This window comes from Lithobates pipiens, unplaced genomic scaffold (genome assembly GCF_037356315.1).
Source record: "Lithobates pipiens isolate NorthernLeopardFrog02 unplaced genomic scaffold, aLitPip1_a1.2 Scaffold_8, whole genome shotgun sequence".
Lineage (NCBI taxonomy): Eukaryota > Metazoa > Chordata > Amphibia > Anura > Ranidae > Lithobates > Lithobates pipiens.
The window spans coordinates 367,685,825-367,703,002 of NW_027507903.1; the positions used below are offsets into that span (position 1 = coordinate 367,685,825).

At 44.4% G+C, this 17,178-nt stretch overlaps 1 protein-coding gene across 4 annotated transcripts in view; it reads right to left on the reverse strand.

Moving 5' to 3' along the window:
- Window positions 1-17,178, reverse strand: part of RUFY1 (RUN and FYVE domain containing 1) — a 341,668-nt gene that overhangs the window by 167,902 nt on the left and 156,588 nt on the right. For all 4 annotated transcript variants that reach the window (XM_077473522.1, XM_077473519.1, XM_077473520.1 and 1 more), the window contains exon 7: window positions 12,383-12,444. In XM_077473522.1, the coding sequence (XP_077329648.1) occupies window positions 12,383-12,444 (62 nt within the window). The remainder of the gene's footprint in view (window positions 1-12,382; window positions 12,445-17,178) is intronic.

Here is a 17,178-nt window from a genome sequence, read left to right on the forward strand (position 1 = left end):
AGGAACGTGTAGAGGTCTGAAACCATTCAGACGTGGTCCATGTACTGCCCATGTCTTCCTCCCAGGCCCGAGCACAAGTCGGCTTTTCCACATTCGTCAAGAGGGCTGTGTAAATCAAAGAGATGCCGCCTTTCTGGTCTGAAGTGTTAACAGACCAGTGTTCGTAAGGGGTAATTGTTGGGGGTGCCATCTGATCAGACCAAACGGATTTAAAAAAATGGGATATTTGTGAGAATCAAAATAATTCTGTATCGGACATTTCCAGCTTCTTCCTGCTGTAGGAAAGGGCCAGGGGACCCGTAGGAGAAAGGAAGTGGCCTATGCGGTAAAGACCTTTGTCAGTCCACCATTTAAAAGCCTGTATATTTAAACCCGGAGGAAAGTTCGCATTGTGAAATAAGTGGGCCAGTGTTTTCAGGGTGTCGTGTGTACACCTTCGAGCAAATCGCTATAGAGTGAGAGAGGGTGGGTGACAGTATGGCCAGTCTTACTTTAGGATCACACCATAGCAGGAAATCAATAGTGTTAAGGGAGACAGCTTTCCTTTACATCGAAAGTCAGTCGAGTTTTGGGCTCCTGGAGAAGATCATTGAGATTTGTGTCAATTGCGCTGCTAGATAATAGCTCCAGAGATCTGGTAGGCCCAACCCTCCCTGGGATTTCAAGCGAAGGAGAGTTCTTGATGGGCATCTGTAACCCTTTTTTCCCCGCAGACAAAGCGTATGATCTCAGATTTCAATTTGCTGAGGAACTGCTTCCAGACAGGGATAGGTAGGGACTGAAACAAGTACAGAAAGCGGGGAAGGAGTGTAATTTTTACAGCATGCACCCTACCAAGCCAGGACAGACCACATCTCAACCACTGTTCAAGATCTCTTCTGCAGTTGGTTAGCATAGGGGGATAGTTCGCATTAAAAAGGTCCTTGATGTCAGGTGTTAGTTTGATTCCTAAATAAGGGATAGCTGTAGGTGCCCAGGCAAAGTCAAAGTTTTTAGCGAGCTGTGTAAGTCGGTCAGGTGAGACGTTAATATTTAGTGCAAAGGATTTATGCATATTCACCCTAAGTCCAGAGATCTCGCTAAACTTTCTTAACACTTTGTAAATCATTGGTAAGGAGATTAGAGGAGAAGTGATATATAGGAGGAGATCGTCAGCATATAAAGCGCATTTGTGTATCTGGTCTCCGCAGGCTACACCCCGAATGTCAGGGTTCCTTCTAATAGCGATGGCCAGGGTTTCAATAGTGATAGCAAAAAGGAGGGGGGGAGAGTGGGCATCCCTGCCTGGTACCTCTTCTTATGTAGCACGGGGAGTATCTACCCATCAAACGCACCTGGGCTGAAGGGTTGGAGTAAAGAGATTTGATTAAGTTAAGAAAACAAGGGCCAAAACCCCATCTGCTGAGAACATCAGACACGCAAGCCCAATCTATAGAATCGAATGCTTTGTGTAGGTCGATCGACGGAAGGAACCCCTCCTGGGGTGAACCCCGTCCCATCAGGATTTGAGGAGTGAGATGACATGAATGGACCTTCTGATCTGGTCTGGGCCCTGTATCCCAGGGATAAAGCCTACCTGGTCTTTATGGATGTATTAAGGGATGAAGCTCACGACCCTATTAGCTAGTATCTTTGTCATAATTTTTATATTGTTATTAGAGATATTGGGCGATAGTTGCCCACCTCGCTGGCATCCTTACCAGGTTTGGGTATTACCGGGATGTAGGCAGAGTTAAGGTCAGCATTCAGAAGGCCCCTAAGGGAGTTGAATAGAGAGGTCAGGTGTGGTGATTGAGTGGGACCAAATTTCTTATAGTAACCAGTAGAGATCTGGTCCTGGGGATGAGCCTACTTTCAGGGAGTTGATAGTGTTTAGAACCTCTTCTTGAGTGAACGGGCATTCCAAGAGGTCTTTATGATCAGTGGTCAGAGAGGGCAACGGGAGGGAGTCCAAGTAAAGTTTTCTGAGTCAGACCCGATGGGCGGGGTGTCTGTTTATAGAGTTCGGAGTAAAACTGGAGAAAAGCCTCCATTATTTTTTTTCTGGATTCTGCGACAACTCTCCTGAGGGTAGTTTAATTTTAGGGAGTGCTAGTGAGCAGGGTTTGGGACCAAGCTTAACCGCTAGTTTGGAGCCAATCTTGTCCCGTTGGCTGTAAAATTTTTAATCTGTCCACCTAAGGTGTCTTTCAGCTGCTGTCGTCAAGTGCAGGTTAAGTAGGGTCTGAGCCTTATCTAGTTGGGCTAGGGAGTCGGAAGTAGGGTGTTGCTTGTGGGCCTTGGCTAGTGATCGGAATTCCTCCGTCAGCTTTAATGTGTCCGCTTTACGTTCTGCTCTAAGTTTTGCTGTTAACCGGATCATTTCCCCCCTAACAACTACTTTATGAGCCGCCCAAATTGTCATAGAAGATACTTCACTCGTCAAGTTGTTGTGGAAGTATTCTTGTATGACACTTTCAATCACAGTACACTGTACAGGGTCACTTAAAATGGATTCCTGTAGACGCCAGCGAGGAGGAGACCCCACGCCCATAGGCCTTCTTGTGCAGAGTGACCATCGAGTGATCCGATAAAGGGGTATCAACAATCTTGGAACAGGTGACAAGGGGGATCGAAGCGGGGCGAGTAAAGATGTGGTCTATCCTGGCCAAGGAGTTATGAGGTGCTGAAAAGTGAGTGTAATCTTTAGTATGGGGATTAGTCTCCCTCCAGATATCTATCAGTCCTACATCATGAAGCATCTGAGCAATCTTAACGCTTTGTCGAGGAGGTTGTCTGGGTTTCCCATTGCCCGAGTTGTCAAGTGGGGAATCAAAAGCAATGTTCGAGTCCCCACCAAGAAAAACTGTACCCTTGAGGTGTGGTTTAATTTTGTATAAGGATTCAAAGAAAGCCCTCTGACCCTTATTCGGGGTATAATGGGAGACAAAAGTATATAGTTCCCCATCAATTTTCCCCCCCGATACCAAAATGTATCATCCCAGAGGGTCAGCCACTGTCTCCGGTTGTGAGAGGTTAATATGCTTGGCCGGGCAGATGGCCACCCCTTTCGTTTTGTTGGCTGCTGAGGACAGGAAAAATTGGGGGAAGTGTTGGTGGAGAAAAGTAGGATTGTATGACGATGGGAAGTGGGTCTCTTGTAGCAAGAGAATGTCCGCATGCATAGACTGATAGCATTGGAACAGCCTTCTACGTTTGATGGGGGAGTTGAGTCCCTGGGTGTTGTGTGATATTAGTTTTAGGGTAGGGGCAATAGTAAGGGAAATAGACATGAGTCAGGTGCGTTGAAGCTAGTCTGAAGGAAGATTTCTTACCTTTGCGGCGTGACAGTTTCAACTGGGGGGAGCATGAGCATTGTGGAAGCCAATGTACTGAGGCCTGAGACAGAAGGCCACGGTCGTCCACGGATCCTTGAGCTGCTAGGTTGAGCGAAAGAGAAGAGCCAGCGGAAAGAGGTGAAAAGAGAAAGGGATGAAGAAGAAACGTTATCAAAGTCCGAGTTATAGCATGTGTACTCAAAACAGAGCACGATACCCCTTTAATACAGGGGTCCACTAACCCCTTCCCACCACCAGGGTGGAATGAATTAGCCTTTCCGCCCCCCCTCAGTCTAAGGTCCGGTTTGCCCTCAGTATAGGGCAACCGGATAGGCTCACAGGGGCACTGGTAGTGCTCCTGAAGCCTGTCGGAGGTGCACTGGGTCCATCACAGCCCCAGTTATCGGAGAAACAAAACATTTGAAGGCTATAACCAAAGCCAATAAGAACACATATGCAGAGCGTCCAACATAAGAAAAACAAAAAACCTTAAACTGATTGCCAATAGCATTACCGGGGTTCCCTCCCCAGAGGCCCCACCACCCTAGGACCCTATTCCCTCAAGTTTGGAGACCCAGGGAGCGGGCCAGCCCTATCTGGGTAGAGGTCAGATGTTACCAACCCGATACACGGTTAGGCCCGAAAAGTGACCCCCAAGAGCAGCCAACGCCGAAGAGCATGCCAGCTGCATGTGGAGGTGGAAGCTGAGGACAGTGAAATCATACGTAAACATTTGTAAATTGGGGGGGGGTTATCAAGTGATCGCCAGGGGGAGGGTGAATATTTTCATCCAAGTCACTGCAGGGTACCAGAGGAAGTACAAAATTTGCACAGCCCATCCTCCCAATGTACTCCCAATGGAGCCAAGGCCTTTCAATCCCCCCACCCCCACCCAAGCCATATATACATGTGAAAGAACAATCCTAGTTCCTTTGGACCAGAGGGTATGGTGGGCCAATAACGGAATATAGAGGACAGGTCCGGATTGGAGCCCTGATCTTTAGGAGGCAGCCCCGCATCAGGGCGGCAGGTTTTCTTTGGTGCGTTTGGAATTCTGTTGCAGCCAGGATGGCTCAAGAGGACTTGCTGGAGGCGGTCTCTTGGAAGATGAAGGAGTTCCTCTGACGGTCTGCGCAGAAGATGGTTCCTGAGAGATCAGTCCCAGCTGGAGCATGAGGCGCTCACATTCTGCAAATGAAGAGAAGCCATGGCTCTTATTCCTATACGAGAAGTTGAGGCGAAGAGGTAATTACCATCTGTAGGGGATTCGCTTTTTCATAAGGAATTGGAGTAATGGTTTAAGGGAGCATCTTTTCTGTACCGTATATGGAGACAGGTCCGTAAAAATTTGTATTTTGTGCCCCAACAGTTTGAGGTTCTCCGAGAAACTAGCTTTCTTCATTACCTCCTCTTTCACAGAATAATAGTGGGGTTTAACAATGATGTCTCTAGGGAGGCCTCTGATCGGGGGGTTGCAGGGCCCTGTGTGCCCTATCAAGCTCCGAGCGATGAGCCGCAATATCTGGGATGAAATCCTTAATCAGCAACTTCACTGCCGCAGAGACATCCTTCTCGGATTCAGGGAGCCCCCTGATTCTGAAGTTGCAACGTCTCGATCTATTTTCGAGATCGTCGATCTTTTACGCAGGCGGTTTCAAGCTGATCCTGAAGATCATGGCTGAATTCTAATTAATCCTCACCCCCGCCTGCTCTGCTTTCTTTTCAATAGAGTCCATTCGCATTCCTAGTTGCTGTAGGTCAGCATGGATAGATGCAGTAAATTCTGCAGCGTTTAAGGCCAGACTTTTGGCTAGAAGTTGTGAGAAAGCCTCCATCATGGAAGGGAAGTCAGTTGGTATGGGAGCTGCTGCATCTGTCTCAGACACTGAGAGGAGCAGGCCTTTGTGAGGATCCAGTATGGGGGTGGAGGGAAGATCCCTGTCCATTCTGCCCAGCAAGGACTCTTGAGGCCGGGGATGTTGCCAGGGGGAGAGGAGGAAAGGCTGTACCTGGGGAGCATGGTGGGGCCAGGTCCTGATCAGCAATTGACTCCTCTGGGACATCCGCGCTGTGTGTGCCTCAAGGTGCCGCCACCATGGACATCTGGCTGAGGAGAATCTGCCGCGTCTGAACCGCTGACATCGGAGGGTTCCCGGTGGTCTCCCCTACCCAATGGTCCTGGTAACGATCACCGCGGGACGCTTTGCTAGCTCCGGTAGTTAATTTGGGGCCGTGGTGGAGCGGAGCTCTAACAGCCGGCGGCCATATTGCGAGCTGCGCAGGTAAGCCTATAATATTAGGATTTTTTCTACAGCTTTCCCGTAAAATCCTTTTCCTGGAGCACATCACGGGACACAGAGCAGTTATAACAACTAACTGGGACATCCCCAAGCAATGCTTTTTGAGGGGAGGGAACCCCTTATGACCAAAGAAACACCATCAGTACAACAGGATCTATATTGCTGCCTGCAGTACACTGTGTCCAAATGCAACAGCCTCCTGAGTCCTAACATTCACTTGATAAAACCTAGTGAATGTATGCCCCGAAGACCAAGTAGCAGCCTTGCAAATATGAGCCATCGATGCTTGATGAACTGCCCATGAAGCACTCCCTCTTCTGGTAGAGTATGCCCTTACTGGAAAAGGTGGAGCCTTTCCCCTTAATCCATAGACCTGAACAATCACTTAGCAAATCCATTGAAAAAATAGTTGACTTAGATACTGCCTGTCCCATCTTGGGACATTCTGGCAATACAAACAGAACATCAGTCTTCCGCATCTTAGCCGATATTCTCAGATAGACCCCGATATATAATAATAAAATAATTTTCTCCTCTGCAGACTGTGGATTCAGAAAGGTGGAATGATATCCTGACTTAGATGAAAACTGGACACTACATTGGGCAAAAATGCAGATCGATGGAAAGATCTCAGGATTTGCTGGCAACTCAAAGTCTGCCTGCCAATTCTCCACTCCCGGAATAAATACCACTGATAGGGATGGAACAAATCTTTCTGCCCAGGTCAGCATGTGATCCACTTCCTTCTGGGCTGTCTGACGCTTGGTGCCTCTTTAGTGATTGATGTATGCCACAGCCATGGCATTGTCTGACCGGATCCTCACAGGACATCCCTGTAGTCTGAAAGTCCAGAAGCTTAGAGCCAAGCGAGCTGCCCGAATCTTTAAAATGTTTATGGGCAAGCTCCTCTCCCTCCAGGACCACTCTCCCTGGATGGTGACCTCCTCTAGGACTGTCTCTCTCTCCCCCCCCCCCCCCCCATCCAAAGAGACTGGCATCTGGCGTCACCACTCTCCAGGCCACAGGCAAAGAGGAGTTTCCTTTTACCAGATTCTTGGTTAACATCCACCAACAGAGACTCAAGTGTAGGTATGCGTCTGTGATGTCTATTGATGCCAAGAATTCCTCCCAGTGCAAGGAGGCTACGCCCAAACAAACTGACTTCATCCAGAAAGAACGAATTACTAGAAACTGATTCAGAGCCTTGAGGTGCAGAATAGGCCTTACATCTCCATTTGGCTTTGGGATTATGAAGAGATTTGAGTAAAAACCCTCAAATCTATCGTTGACTGGAACCTCTGAAATCACTCTGTGACCTTAGCTGATCTATTGACTGAAGAAAATACCTCTTTTTTACCGGGTCTTTGGAGACGGACTTTAAGAACCCGAGACTGGGGAAGCTCCCGGAATTCTATTTTGTACCTCTGAGACACTGTAGACACAACCCACCTGTCTCGGATCACTTCTTCCCAGGGGTCTGAGAACTCCAATAGCCTCCCCCCACCCACGTGAGTGGGGGCTCCCCTCATAAGGAGGGCTTGGGACTGACTTTAGGGGGGTCTCTGGACCCAGGACTTTTTCTGCCCCTGGCCTTGAGGCTTTCCCCTAGACCGGGACGGCTGAGGCCATCAATACTGCCTGAAATTAGAAGTGCTGGGTACTGAAGCACTGGACACCTTAAAGGAAGGTTGTCTGCTCCTCTTCTAAACTGGTAGAAGTGCACTCTCCCCCTGAAATCTTCTGGATATACTTATCCAGGCCCTCTCCAAATAGCCACTCCCCGTGAAAGGGGAAACCAGCTAATAGTCTTTTGCAGGGTAACTCAACAGACCTTTTTTTTTTTAACCAAAGAAGCCTGCACATATGTACCGACAGCATGGCCAACCAGAACACCTGTTGTATGGAATCCTTAAGGGCATCTACTGCGAAACAGAAGGCCCAAGGTAATTCTGCCAAATCCTTCGCAGATACCCCTTGTTCGGGAACAGTCTTAGTTACCCGTTTCACCTGGTCCTTAAAGGCTTACAGATACCAATAGCTGCCACTGCAGGTTGTGCAGCAGACCCGGCAATAGCAAAGTCTTTAATAAAGACTCCAATTTCTTATCTGCTGGATCCTTAAACACCTGGGCATCATCTACAGGACATTTAAGACTCTTATTCACAGAGGAAATGGCAGTGTCCACAGATGGCATACTACCATTTCTTATAAACTTTTCCTCTATAGGTTACAAAAGTGCAAACCTTTTAGGAGGGATAAAAAGTTTATCAGGGTGATCCCAGTCAGCATACACAATCTGCTCTAGCAACGGACGCAAGGGAAAAGCCTGCAAAGTCTGTGGAGGCTGCAGAGATCCTAGAGAAGAAAAGGAAACCTCAGGGACCACTACAGGCGTCAATTTAAATCCTGATTGGACCATCTCCATGAGGAACTGGATTAGTAATCTCTGGGATTGAGAGGCTGAAAACGGTTCTTCAGAACCTGACTGCTCAAAAGTAGTCTGTGGCATGACCTTCTTCCTGGTCATTTACTGCCACTTCTGCCCAATCCTGTACCAATGAAGGTGGGGGCTTACTTGAAGGGGATCTACCCCGTTTCCTTCCATCTTGGGAAACTGAAGCAATCATGCCTGCACATTAACCACATGCACGCTCGTAGCTTCCTGTACACCTATCATGTTCCTCCTACATGCATGCTTGTTCGCACAATTCTCACGCACGCTGCCTATGACTGCATAAATAGCATCAGGAAAAGGCCAAACGCGCTGACGTAGGAACTAGGTGTATCCAAAGAGCCACCCGCCTCCTGTTAGGATCATCCTAGCTGTAAGCCTCCACAGAGAAGCGCCGCTGTACCGCAACACCACTGCCCCAGTGGACAGAAAAAATATGACCCCTGGTCCTATAAAAAAAAAAAAAAAAAAAAAAAAAAAAAAAGAGACCGCAAATACAAGTGCAAAATTATTTTTAAAACCCTTACCAGGACTCTGCTAAAAAGGTAGATTTCAATCTTCCCCCATCACGGTGGGTCTCTGTCTCAAGGACCGGGTCCCCCTGAATATGGGGTCACTCCCTTGGACCTGTAAAGCACCCTGCTGGAACTCCTGTGGGATCTTTTTTCTTACCAAGGGTCCGGATCCCAGGGCCCAGCGCCCAAAGTGCCACATTACAGGCAATACCTCATAATCTTCTTGTGTAAATGAGGTTCAGGTTCCATCCATTTTACTGTATCCCCATCCGGATGTATCAGATTATATAGCCCTTTAAATCCTTCAACATCTGTTCCAGGACCATTCTTTTAGCTTGATCATGGAGAGCTTCTCCAGCTATGACTATCACCTTACAGGACACTGGCGAAAAAAAACTGAGGTCCTTCCTGTGTAGGAGGGGTTATATAGGGGAGGACTTCCTGTCTTTAGTTTTCCAGTGTCCATTCACCTATAGATGGCATATAACCTATATATTTATTATGGCTGCTCTGTGTCCTGTGATGTACGATAAAGAAAAGGCTTACCTATAGGTACTGTAAATATCCCCTAAAACGTGCACAGTTTAGGACAGGGGTGCCCAACCTTTTGTGAGGGCCACTTTAGGGACTTGGTAACCAGTCGTGTGCCACAATGAGTGTAATGGACGGATAGTAGGTCTGCGCCCACTCTGCATATGTAGAGCAGACACGGATGCAACACGCTCTACCCTAAGGGCACTCCGATCTGCCCAGACAGAAGAGGACAGATCCCCTTCTGTTTTTTTAAGCAGAATTAGATTTGCAGATAGGCGGGTTTAAGCAGACATGAATCTGTTTACATCTGCCGCGCTATAGAGATGAATGGAGGCTCTGCCTGAAAAACAGACAGGCAGACCCGATTGGACCGATCGTGTGAAAGGGGTCTAAGAATGCTTTCACACTGATGCACAGCAGTTTGCCTGCTCCTCAACTGACCTTGACTTCTTCCTCAGGATTTCTGCAGCTGGTTGCTGCTGTCCCCCAGGTGGTTATAACTGGTGGCTGCTGCTGGTTGTCCTCCAGGGCTGGTACTGCTGTTGGGTACTGCCTGCTGGTACTGCTGGCAGATACTGCTGGCTGGTACTGCTGGTGGGTGCTGGTGCTGCTGGCTGGTACTGCTGGCTGGTAATGGTGACTGGTACTGCTGGTGGGTACTGGGACTACTGGCTCTGGCACATCTAAGATCGCAGGAAGCATGCAGCTGCAGTAGAGAGCAGAGCGGATGCTGCTGACGGGTACTAGTACTGCTTGCGGGTGCTTGTACTGCTGGTGGGCCTCAGTGCTGCTGGCTGGTACTGGTACTTCTGGCTCGTACTGCTGGTGTGTACTGGTGACTGGTACTGCTGGCTGATGTCTAAGATCGCAGTAGAGAGCAGAACAGATGCTTCCTGTCACAGACGGAGTACATCGGGTATCTCTCCACCTATGAAGGAGCCGGCACTATACAGGAAGCATGAGCTCTGCTTCCTTTAGCGGAGGCTCTGTTCATGCTGATGCCATCTCGGAGCAAGACGTGGCAGGCCACATTGGGCCAGCGGTTGGGCACTCCTGATTTAAGAGATAGTTAATGTACATGCAGCAGGTGACATGTGCCGGGTCGTTTCGTCAGAGTCCTGTGTCGTAAACTCACACAGCTGGAGTCCGCGAACCCGGAAGGAGGAGCGGGTGAAAATGGAAGGGCTTCATTCTAAGGTAAGTTTTAGATAATGTGCAATGCATACTAGCACATTATAACTTTGCCTTACAGGTTAAAAAATAAAATAAAATAGGTCGGTGGTTTACTACTACTTTAATCCTGACCCCTGGCCTTAGTGTTACTTGCAATCATAGACTCTCCTCATACCTGACCAGTCCATGGTAAGCATCATCACTATCCTCAATCTTCCTCTGTAGGACTGCGTATTGTCACGATTGCCTGTTTATTGCTCATGTATTGTCATGATTACCCATTTAGTGTCTATGTATTCTAGAGCTGCACGATTCTGGCTAAAACGAGAATTACAATTTTTTTTTTGCTTAAAATAAAGATCACGATTCTCGCGGTGTAACTTTACTTTTTTTTTTTTTATTAAAGTATTTAGTAATTATAGTATTTTTTTTTTTTTAAATATCACGTATGAAAAACCGCTGCGCAAATACGGTGTGACATAAAATATTGTAACAGCCATTTTATTCTCTAGGATCTCTGCTAAAATAAAATATATATACCATATTTGGGTGCTCCACGTAATTTTCTAGCAGAAAATAATGATTTTTTTTACTTGTAAGCAACAAATGTCAGAAAAAGTTTGGTCTTTAAATGGTTAAACTTCCCTCATCTACACAGAGTTCTTTCCTTTGATAAAAGAACGAAAAGACACTTTGTTTCTATTTATTTGCATGTTGTAATAAAACTTGGCAGGCTAGCTGGATTTTGTTTTACAGCTGTGAGAACTCTCTGCACTAGACATGACATGCTGTTTTGAAGATCGGGAAGGGAAAAAGATCACAATTTCGATTAATCGTGCAGATCTAATGTATTATAACAACATACTGTAAGTGACAAAAAGTAAAAAAACTGACTAAACAGACTTGAATTTTTTTAAAAAAAGTTAGGATTTGCCATCCTATAGGAAGCATATAGAAATAATAATTTACCCTTAAAACCTTTGTCCTTAAAATCCTCCTAGAAAATAGCAGAGCCTTAAAATGCTATTCTTACAATATCTTGCTATTTAGTGAGATTACTATTGTGCTGGTCAAATGCATTTAGTTGCCCCTAATAAAGTGTTTGAAAATAGAACTGTTCTGGCTATGGGCAATCAAAATCACTGCTTTGCACAAGCATTCACAGATGTTATTAACCGGGTTTTTTTTTGGGTTTGGTCTTTTTTGCATTACATAAAAAATAAATACTTAGACAGATAGTTTGGTTTTGGTACCAGGTGGTCCTGACAACTTAATATTATTTAATCAATTTGGCTCTCTCACATGCACATCCCCTACAGGCCAGAGTATTTTTTACAATTTACAGCCTTCTGATTTGGTGACAACTTATGATACTATGGTAATACAGATATTTTTTGTATGGGGGGGGGGGGTGGCTTTTAGCAATATTATTTTATTCTAATATTATCATTATTATACTAGTGATAGTTTTACAATAGGTAGCGGTACTGTAGCTAAAAGCACACCTTTTATTTTACGATTTGTCCCATTTAGAATGACACTAGAAATAGGTTTCTAATGTAAAGCACAGCAAATTTAAAAAAATAAAAAAAAAAGATTTAATTTTAATAATGTGAAATATTTACCATATAAATGATTAAAAAAAAAAAAATAATGGATGAGGGGATGAATGAGTTATATAGCATTAACTAGGATTAACATATGGTTAATAAGTTGGCTAAAAAGGAACAATTTGCTTAAAATTAAATTATTCCAACAGCCACTACTAATGCAACTTTTTGCATCACCTGCACCTGCACAGTTACATTTGTTGCACTATTCAAACTTTAGTGAATTATCCAATTGCAATCTGTCTCTGTGCAATCTTTGTGTACCAAAGGACTGATGAATGGACAGACATACCAGAGTGTTTATAGATATTGAATGATATGCTTTATGCAATAAATCCTACAGCTACCATTTCAGTGTTGCACGATTAGAAAAAAAAAAAAAAAAGAAAGAAAAAGAAAAAAAACAGTATAAGTTCACCAAAATTAAAAGTTAAATCTAATACACAGAAAAGTAAAATAAAATGTACCATGGAATACATACTTGCTGTCATTATCATTTAGCTGAATATCCTTAAGATAGAAAGAAAAGTCAATGACGCCAACCTAACAAAACAAAATAAATAAAAATTAGAAAAAATAATTTACAAGTGGATATATTTGTATATAGCACTGACAATAGTAGGTTTAAGCCCCCATTCACATTGAATCCGACTTGAAGTCGCACAATTTCAAAGCCGCAGATCAGTGCGACTTGGCTGACATTTGTGCAACTTTATGCACGGATGTCTAAGCAAGTCACACCTGAAAATGCAAACAATAGTACAGGAACCTTTTTTCAAATTGGTGTGGCACCGCAAATTCGGAGTTGCACCGATTTGAACAGTTCCATTGGGACTTAGAATTTGTCAAATCTGATGACAAGTCATACCAGTGTGAACGGGGACTAAATGTATGCTTTCCTTAAAGGAAACTGGATTTTTGCTACATATATGCATGTAAAAAAGGGTTTTCAAGTGGAAGTTTGTGAACAGGTGGGATTTTTTTTTAAATGCAGAAGAGACACAGTTTAGGGTTGATTTACTAAAACTGGACAGTGCAAAATTGGGTGCAGCTCTGCATAGATCATATATATAAAGTTAGATATGTTTATGCTGTCACCACAGGGTGGCACTGTGGACAACACAATTAGCGGTACTCTATGCCAAGTCCTGAATTATCAGCAAGATGCAAGAAAAAAAAAAAAAAAAAGACGACTTTTTAGGCATATTTTTATTTAAAAAAAAAAAAAAATATACGTCACCAGTGATTTACAATAGGTGGTGGTACTGTAGCTAAAAGTACACATTTTCTATGATTTGTCCCATTTAGAATGACAGAATTATGTTTTTAATGTAAAGCACAGCAAATGTATTAACAAGCGAAATAAAATCTTTAAAAAAAATAAAAAATTAATGTGAAAAAGTTAACATAAAAAAATGATTAAAAAAAATAATGGATGAGGGGAGGAAGGAGTTATATAGCACTAACTAGGGTTAACATATGGTTAGTTTAAATCTACTTCTTGAATATTAAGCAGATTTGATTTAGGCCCCTTTCACACTTGTGTAACTTCAAAGTCGCGCAATTTTGCGCCCGTGATTTTGACAAAACCGCTGTATGACTGTAGATCCGACTTTCCCCAGCAACTTGAAGTCTGACTTCAATGACCAGGGGTCCGACTTCGGTCCCCGACAATACCAGGTACTGTGTGGTATGAATCTCTAGCGGAGAAGAAGACCCAACAAAAGAGCGAGAAGACAGCGGAGAAGACCCAGCAGAGGCAGAAGACAGTGGACAGAGGGAGAAGAACCGGAGAGGGTTAGAAGTCATCAACCAGGAGTGAAGAAGACTCGGAGAAGGGAGAATAACTAGCAGAGGGAGAAGACATCAGCAGGGAGAGGAGAACTGGCGGCGGAAGGAGTCATCAGCGAAGGGAGGAAATGGAGCATGAAGACCTCGTCGAAGGGAAAAGAAATCGGAAGAGACGCCGGAGCTGCTTTAATAAATTACTTTGTCAAAGACCTGTTTGCTGTTTTTATTTTTGACACTATTAGGTAAATGGGTAGGGGTACAATGTACCTGATACTCATTTACATAGGGTGGGGGGCCGGTATCTGGGAGCCCCCTTGTTAAAGAGGGCTTCGGGATTGTGATAAGCTCCCCGCACGCAGACCCCGACAGCCACCCTCTAGGGTTGTGGGAAAGAGGCCCTTGCCCTCATCAACATGGGGACATGGTGCTTTGGGGGTGGGGGGCACAGGGCCCCCCCTGCCTCAAAGCACCCCCCCATGTCGAGGGCATGCGGCCTGCTACGGTTCAGGAGGGGGGGCGCTCGCCGTCCCCATCCCCTTTCCTGACCTGCCTGGCTGTGTGCTCAGAAAAGAGTCTGGTATGGATTGTGGAGGGTATCCTCCCCATGCCGTTTTTTTCAGCATGGTTTCCCCATGGTTTTCAGCATGGTTTCCCCTTAAAATCCATACAAGACTGAAGGGCCTGGTATGCTCTAGGAGGGGGAACCCATGCCTTTTTTTTTTTATTATTTAGTGTGGAGTTCCCCTTCAAGATAATAAGAGCTAAGACTGTGATCCGACTTTGATCTGAATTCAGTGATATTCAAAGGGGCTGAAGTAGGATCAAAGGCGGACCAAAGTAGTGCAGGAACTACTTTGAAGTCGGCACGACTTGAAGTCATACTAATAGGAATGGTAGTCATTGGAAATCATGGGGAATAACTTGTCATACGGCTTTGCAGTCCCAAATCGTAGGACAAGTCATACAAGTGTGAAAGGGGCCTTACTCTGGTTTGGGTTTGTTAAATCCCTTATATACTATTATAGCATGACAAGATAACACACGTGTGAAAATATATATATATATATATTTTATCACACTGGGGTTGTCGTCAAGCCTAAGGTATAAGGGACCCGATCCAGTCCATTGAGATTCATTTGAACTCTGGACTGTTCAGCTGGTCACTGAGACATGTTTTAAACCACATTCACTTATATAATTTTTCATTTTTTTTATCTTTGTTTAAGTTTCTCCTATTAATGATTTGTAAACATAAATATTGTTTTTTAAGAAAAGAAAAAATGCCTAAAAGGTATTTTTTTTTTTCAGTTCTTGCATCTTTTACAGCTCTGCATAGAAAGCAATCAACTTCCAGTTTTTTTGTCAAAGCTTAATTGAACAAGCTAGTTAGAAGCTGATTATCATGCACAACTGCACCAGATTTTGCACTTCCCAGTTTTTACCTGCATCAAGCTACACCGAACTACGTGTATGATTTTCATATCTATCGAGATGAATTCACAAGCATGCGCGGGAGTGACGTCAACTTGGCCCTGCCAATTAACATTCAATGAGGTCAGTGGCCAAATAGGGAGCACCACATTGCTAAAAACTTTGCAATTATTGCAGATCTGTATCTCCATAACAGTAAATTCTACCCAAAACAGAATACTGGTAGAACACACAAACACGACTCAGTGGCACTGTAAATTTAAATATAGGCATGTTTAGACCAACATAACTTGGCTAGAGAATTTGTTCCATTCCATCAAAAAGAAATGGAGTCAACCTCTAAGCTGAAATCATATCTAAACCTAAACACAAACATGTGATATATTGCAGATTACCAGTACCTAAATGGTGGTCGCATTGATTTTTTTATTTGATTTTTTTTTTTTTAGGCTAAGGCCATTTTCTGCAAGTACAGAAAATGCATACTGATATTGTCAGCTGGAAAAAAATAAAAAAAAGTAAAAAAACATCCCTCTCCTTTGTGTGTAAACTACCAGTCCTATCAATATACCATATAATGAAAATGAAAAAAGGCCATATAAACAATCAAGAAAGGAATGTAGATACAAAGGGGCAGAAAATGTTTTATTTGGAGGATCGTCACGTGAAAGAAAAAAGCCTGAAAAAAAGAAAACAAATGCAGTCACCACATCTATGGACTGGTAAACTGCAATATATTACATTTTTGTGTTTGCATTTATATCTAATTTATTAACCCATGAACCTGAAGGAGGAAGATTTTTTTCCGTGATCTGGAAGGAATGCATTGTTCTGTGTTTGACCGTTTGTTTATGTACTTTAATTACCCCCTGGGGCTGTGTCATTACACATATCAGTTCTACTATTCAAGCTATTGGACCAATCCCTGCTGACGCCATTTCAAGTCCTCATTTGCATGGCCAAGAGGACCTAAGTGAAGACTAGCGTGTACTTTACAATTGACCAATAGGAAAGTGGTTGTTGGGGCAGGGTGTTCAAACTGCTATGTATAAAAGCGTGTTGTGTGCATCCAATAAAAAGTGAGATTCCTGTTTGAACTTACATACAGCCTGCCTGGTGTTTGTTCTGAGCTATGGCAGCTGGATTCAAATGAAATATAGCTGTAGTTCGAATCCCGGAGCATTGGATGACCGAACCATCAGACGTTGCGATCTGCAATCTGATTCAATAGCCGCAGAGTAGTACCGAGCGAGCAGGGGATCATTACAGGGTTAACACCAGGGGGGAGATCAAGGGGTTAACTGTGTTCACTAGGTGTGTTCTAACTGTAGGGGGGTGGGCTACCAGGGACATGACCGAGATTCTCTGTTCCCGAACACTGAGAACAGTAGATCTCTGACATGTCCCCTGTCAGAACGGGAAAATCGCCTTGTTTGCAAAGGCAGTTCCCACATTTTGCCTGTAATAGGCGATTGCCGGCTGACATGAGGTCCTTTCTGACCCACGGGCACGCTCCCGCAGTGTGCAGCGAGAGAGAGTGTGCCGGTCTGCAACTGCGCAAGTCACCATACAGGTACAATGATTTGCGCAGGAGATCCAACCTGCCACAATATATCTGCGTGAGCAGATAGGCTAGTGGTTAAAGTGTTAAACCTACATCATTAAAAACTGTCAGTACATGCTGTATTACAGTCACTATGGAAATTTATTTTCTGTATTCTGCAAAAATCCTGGTTGATCTTGCCGATTACTGTTCCTCCCTCCTTGTCTGTGTCCCCACTGCAGCCTGAGATTGTGTAGACCAGCTGTTGAAACATCTATTTAACATTCCCCAGTTTCAGTTCCCTTCTAAGCTGTTAATTTTCCTTTTTCATATCTGTGCAGCCCACGTGACTATAGACTTACACATGTGGGATTGTACACTCTGGATAAACGACAGCTCATTCCCTCCCTCCCACCACCTCTATGCCTATTGAACAGATAAACACAGTGGGGGTTCAATTTTACATGTTAATTGATGGTGGCATCACCTCTCTAATCCCAAGCAGTCTCAAA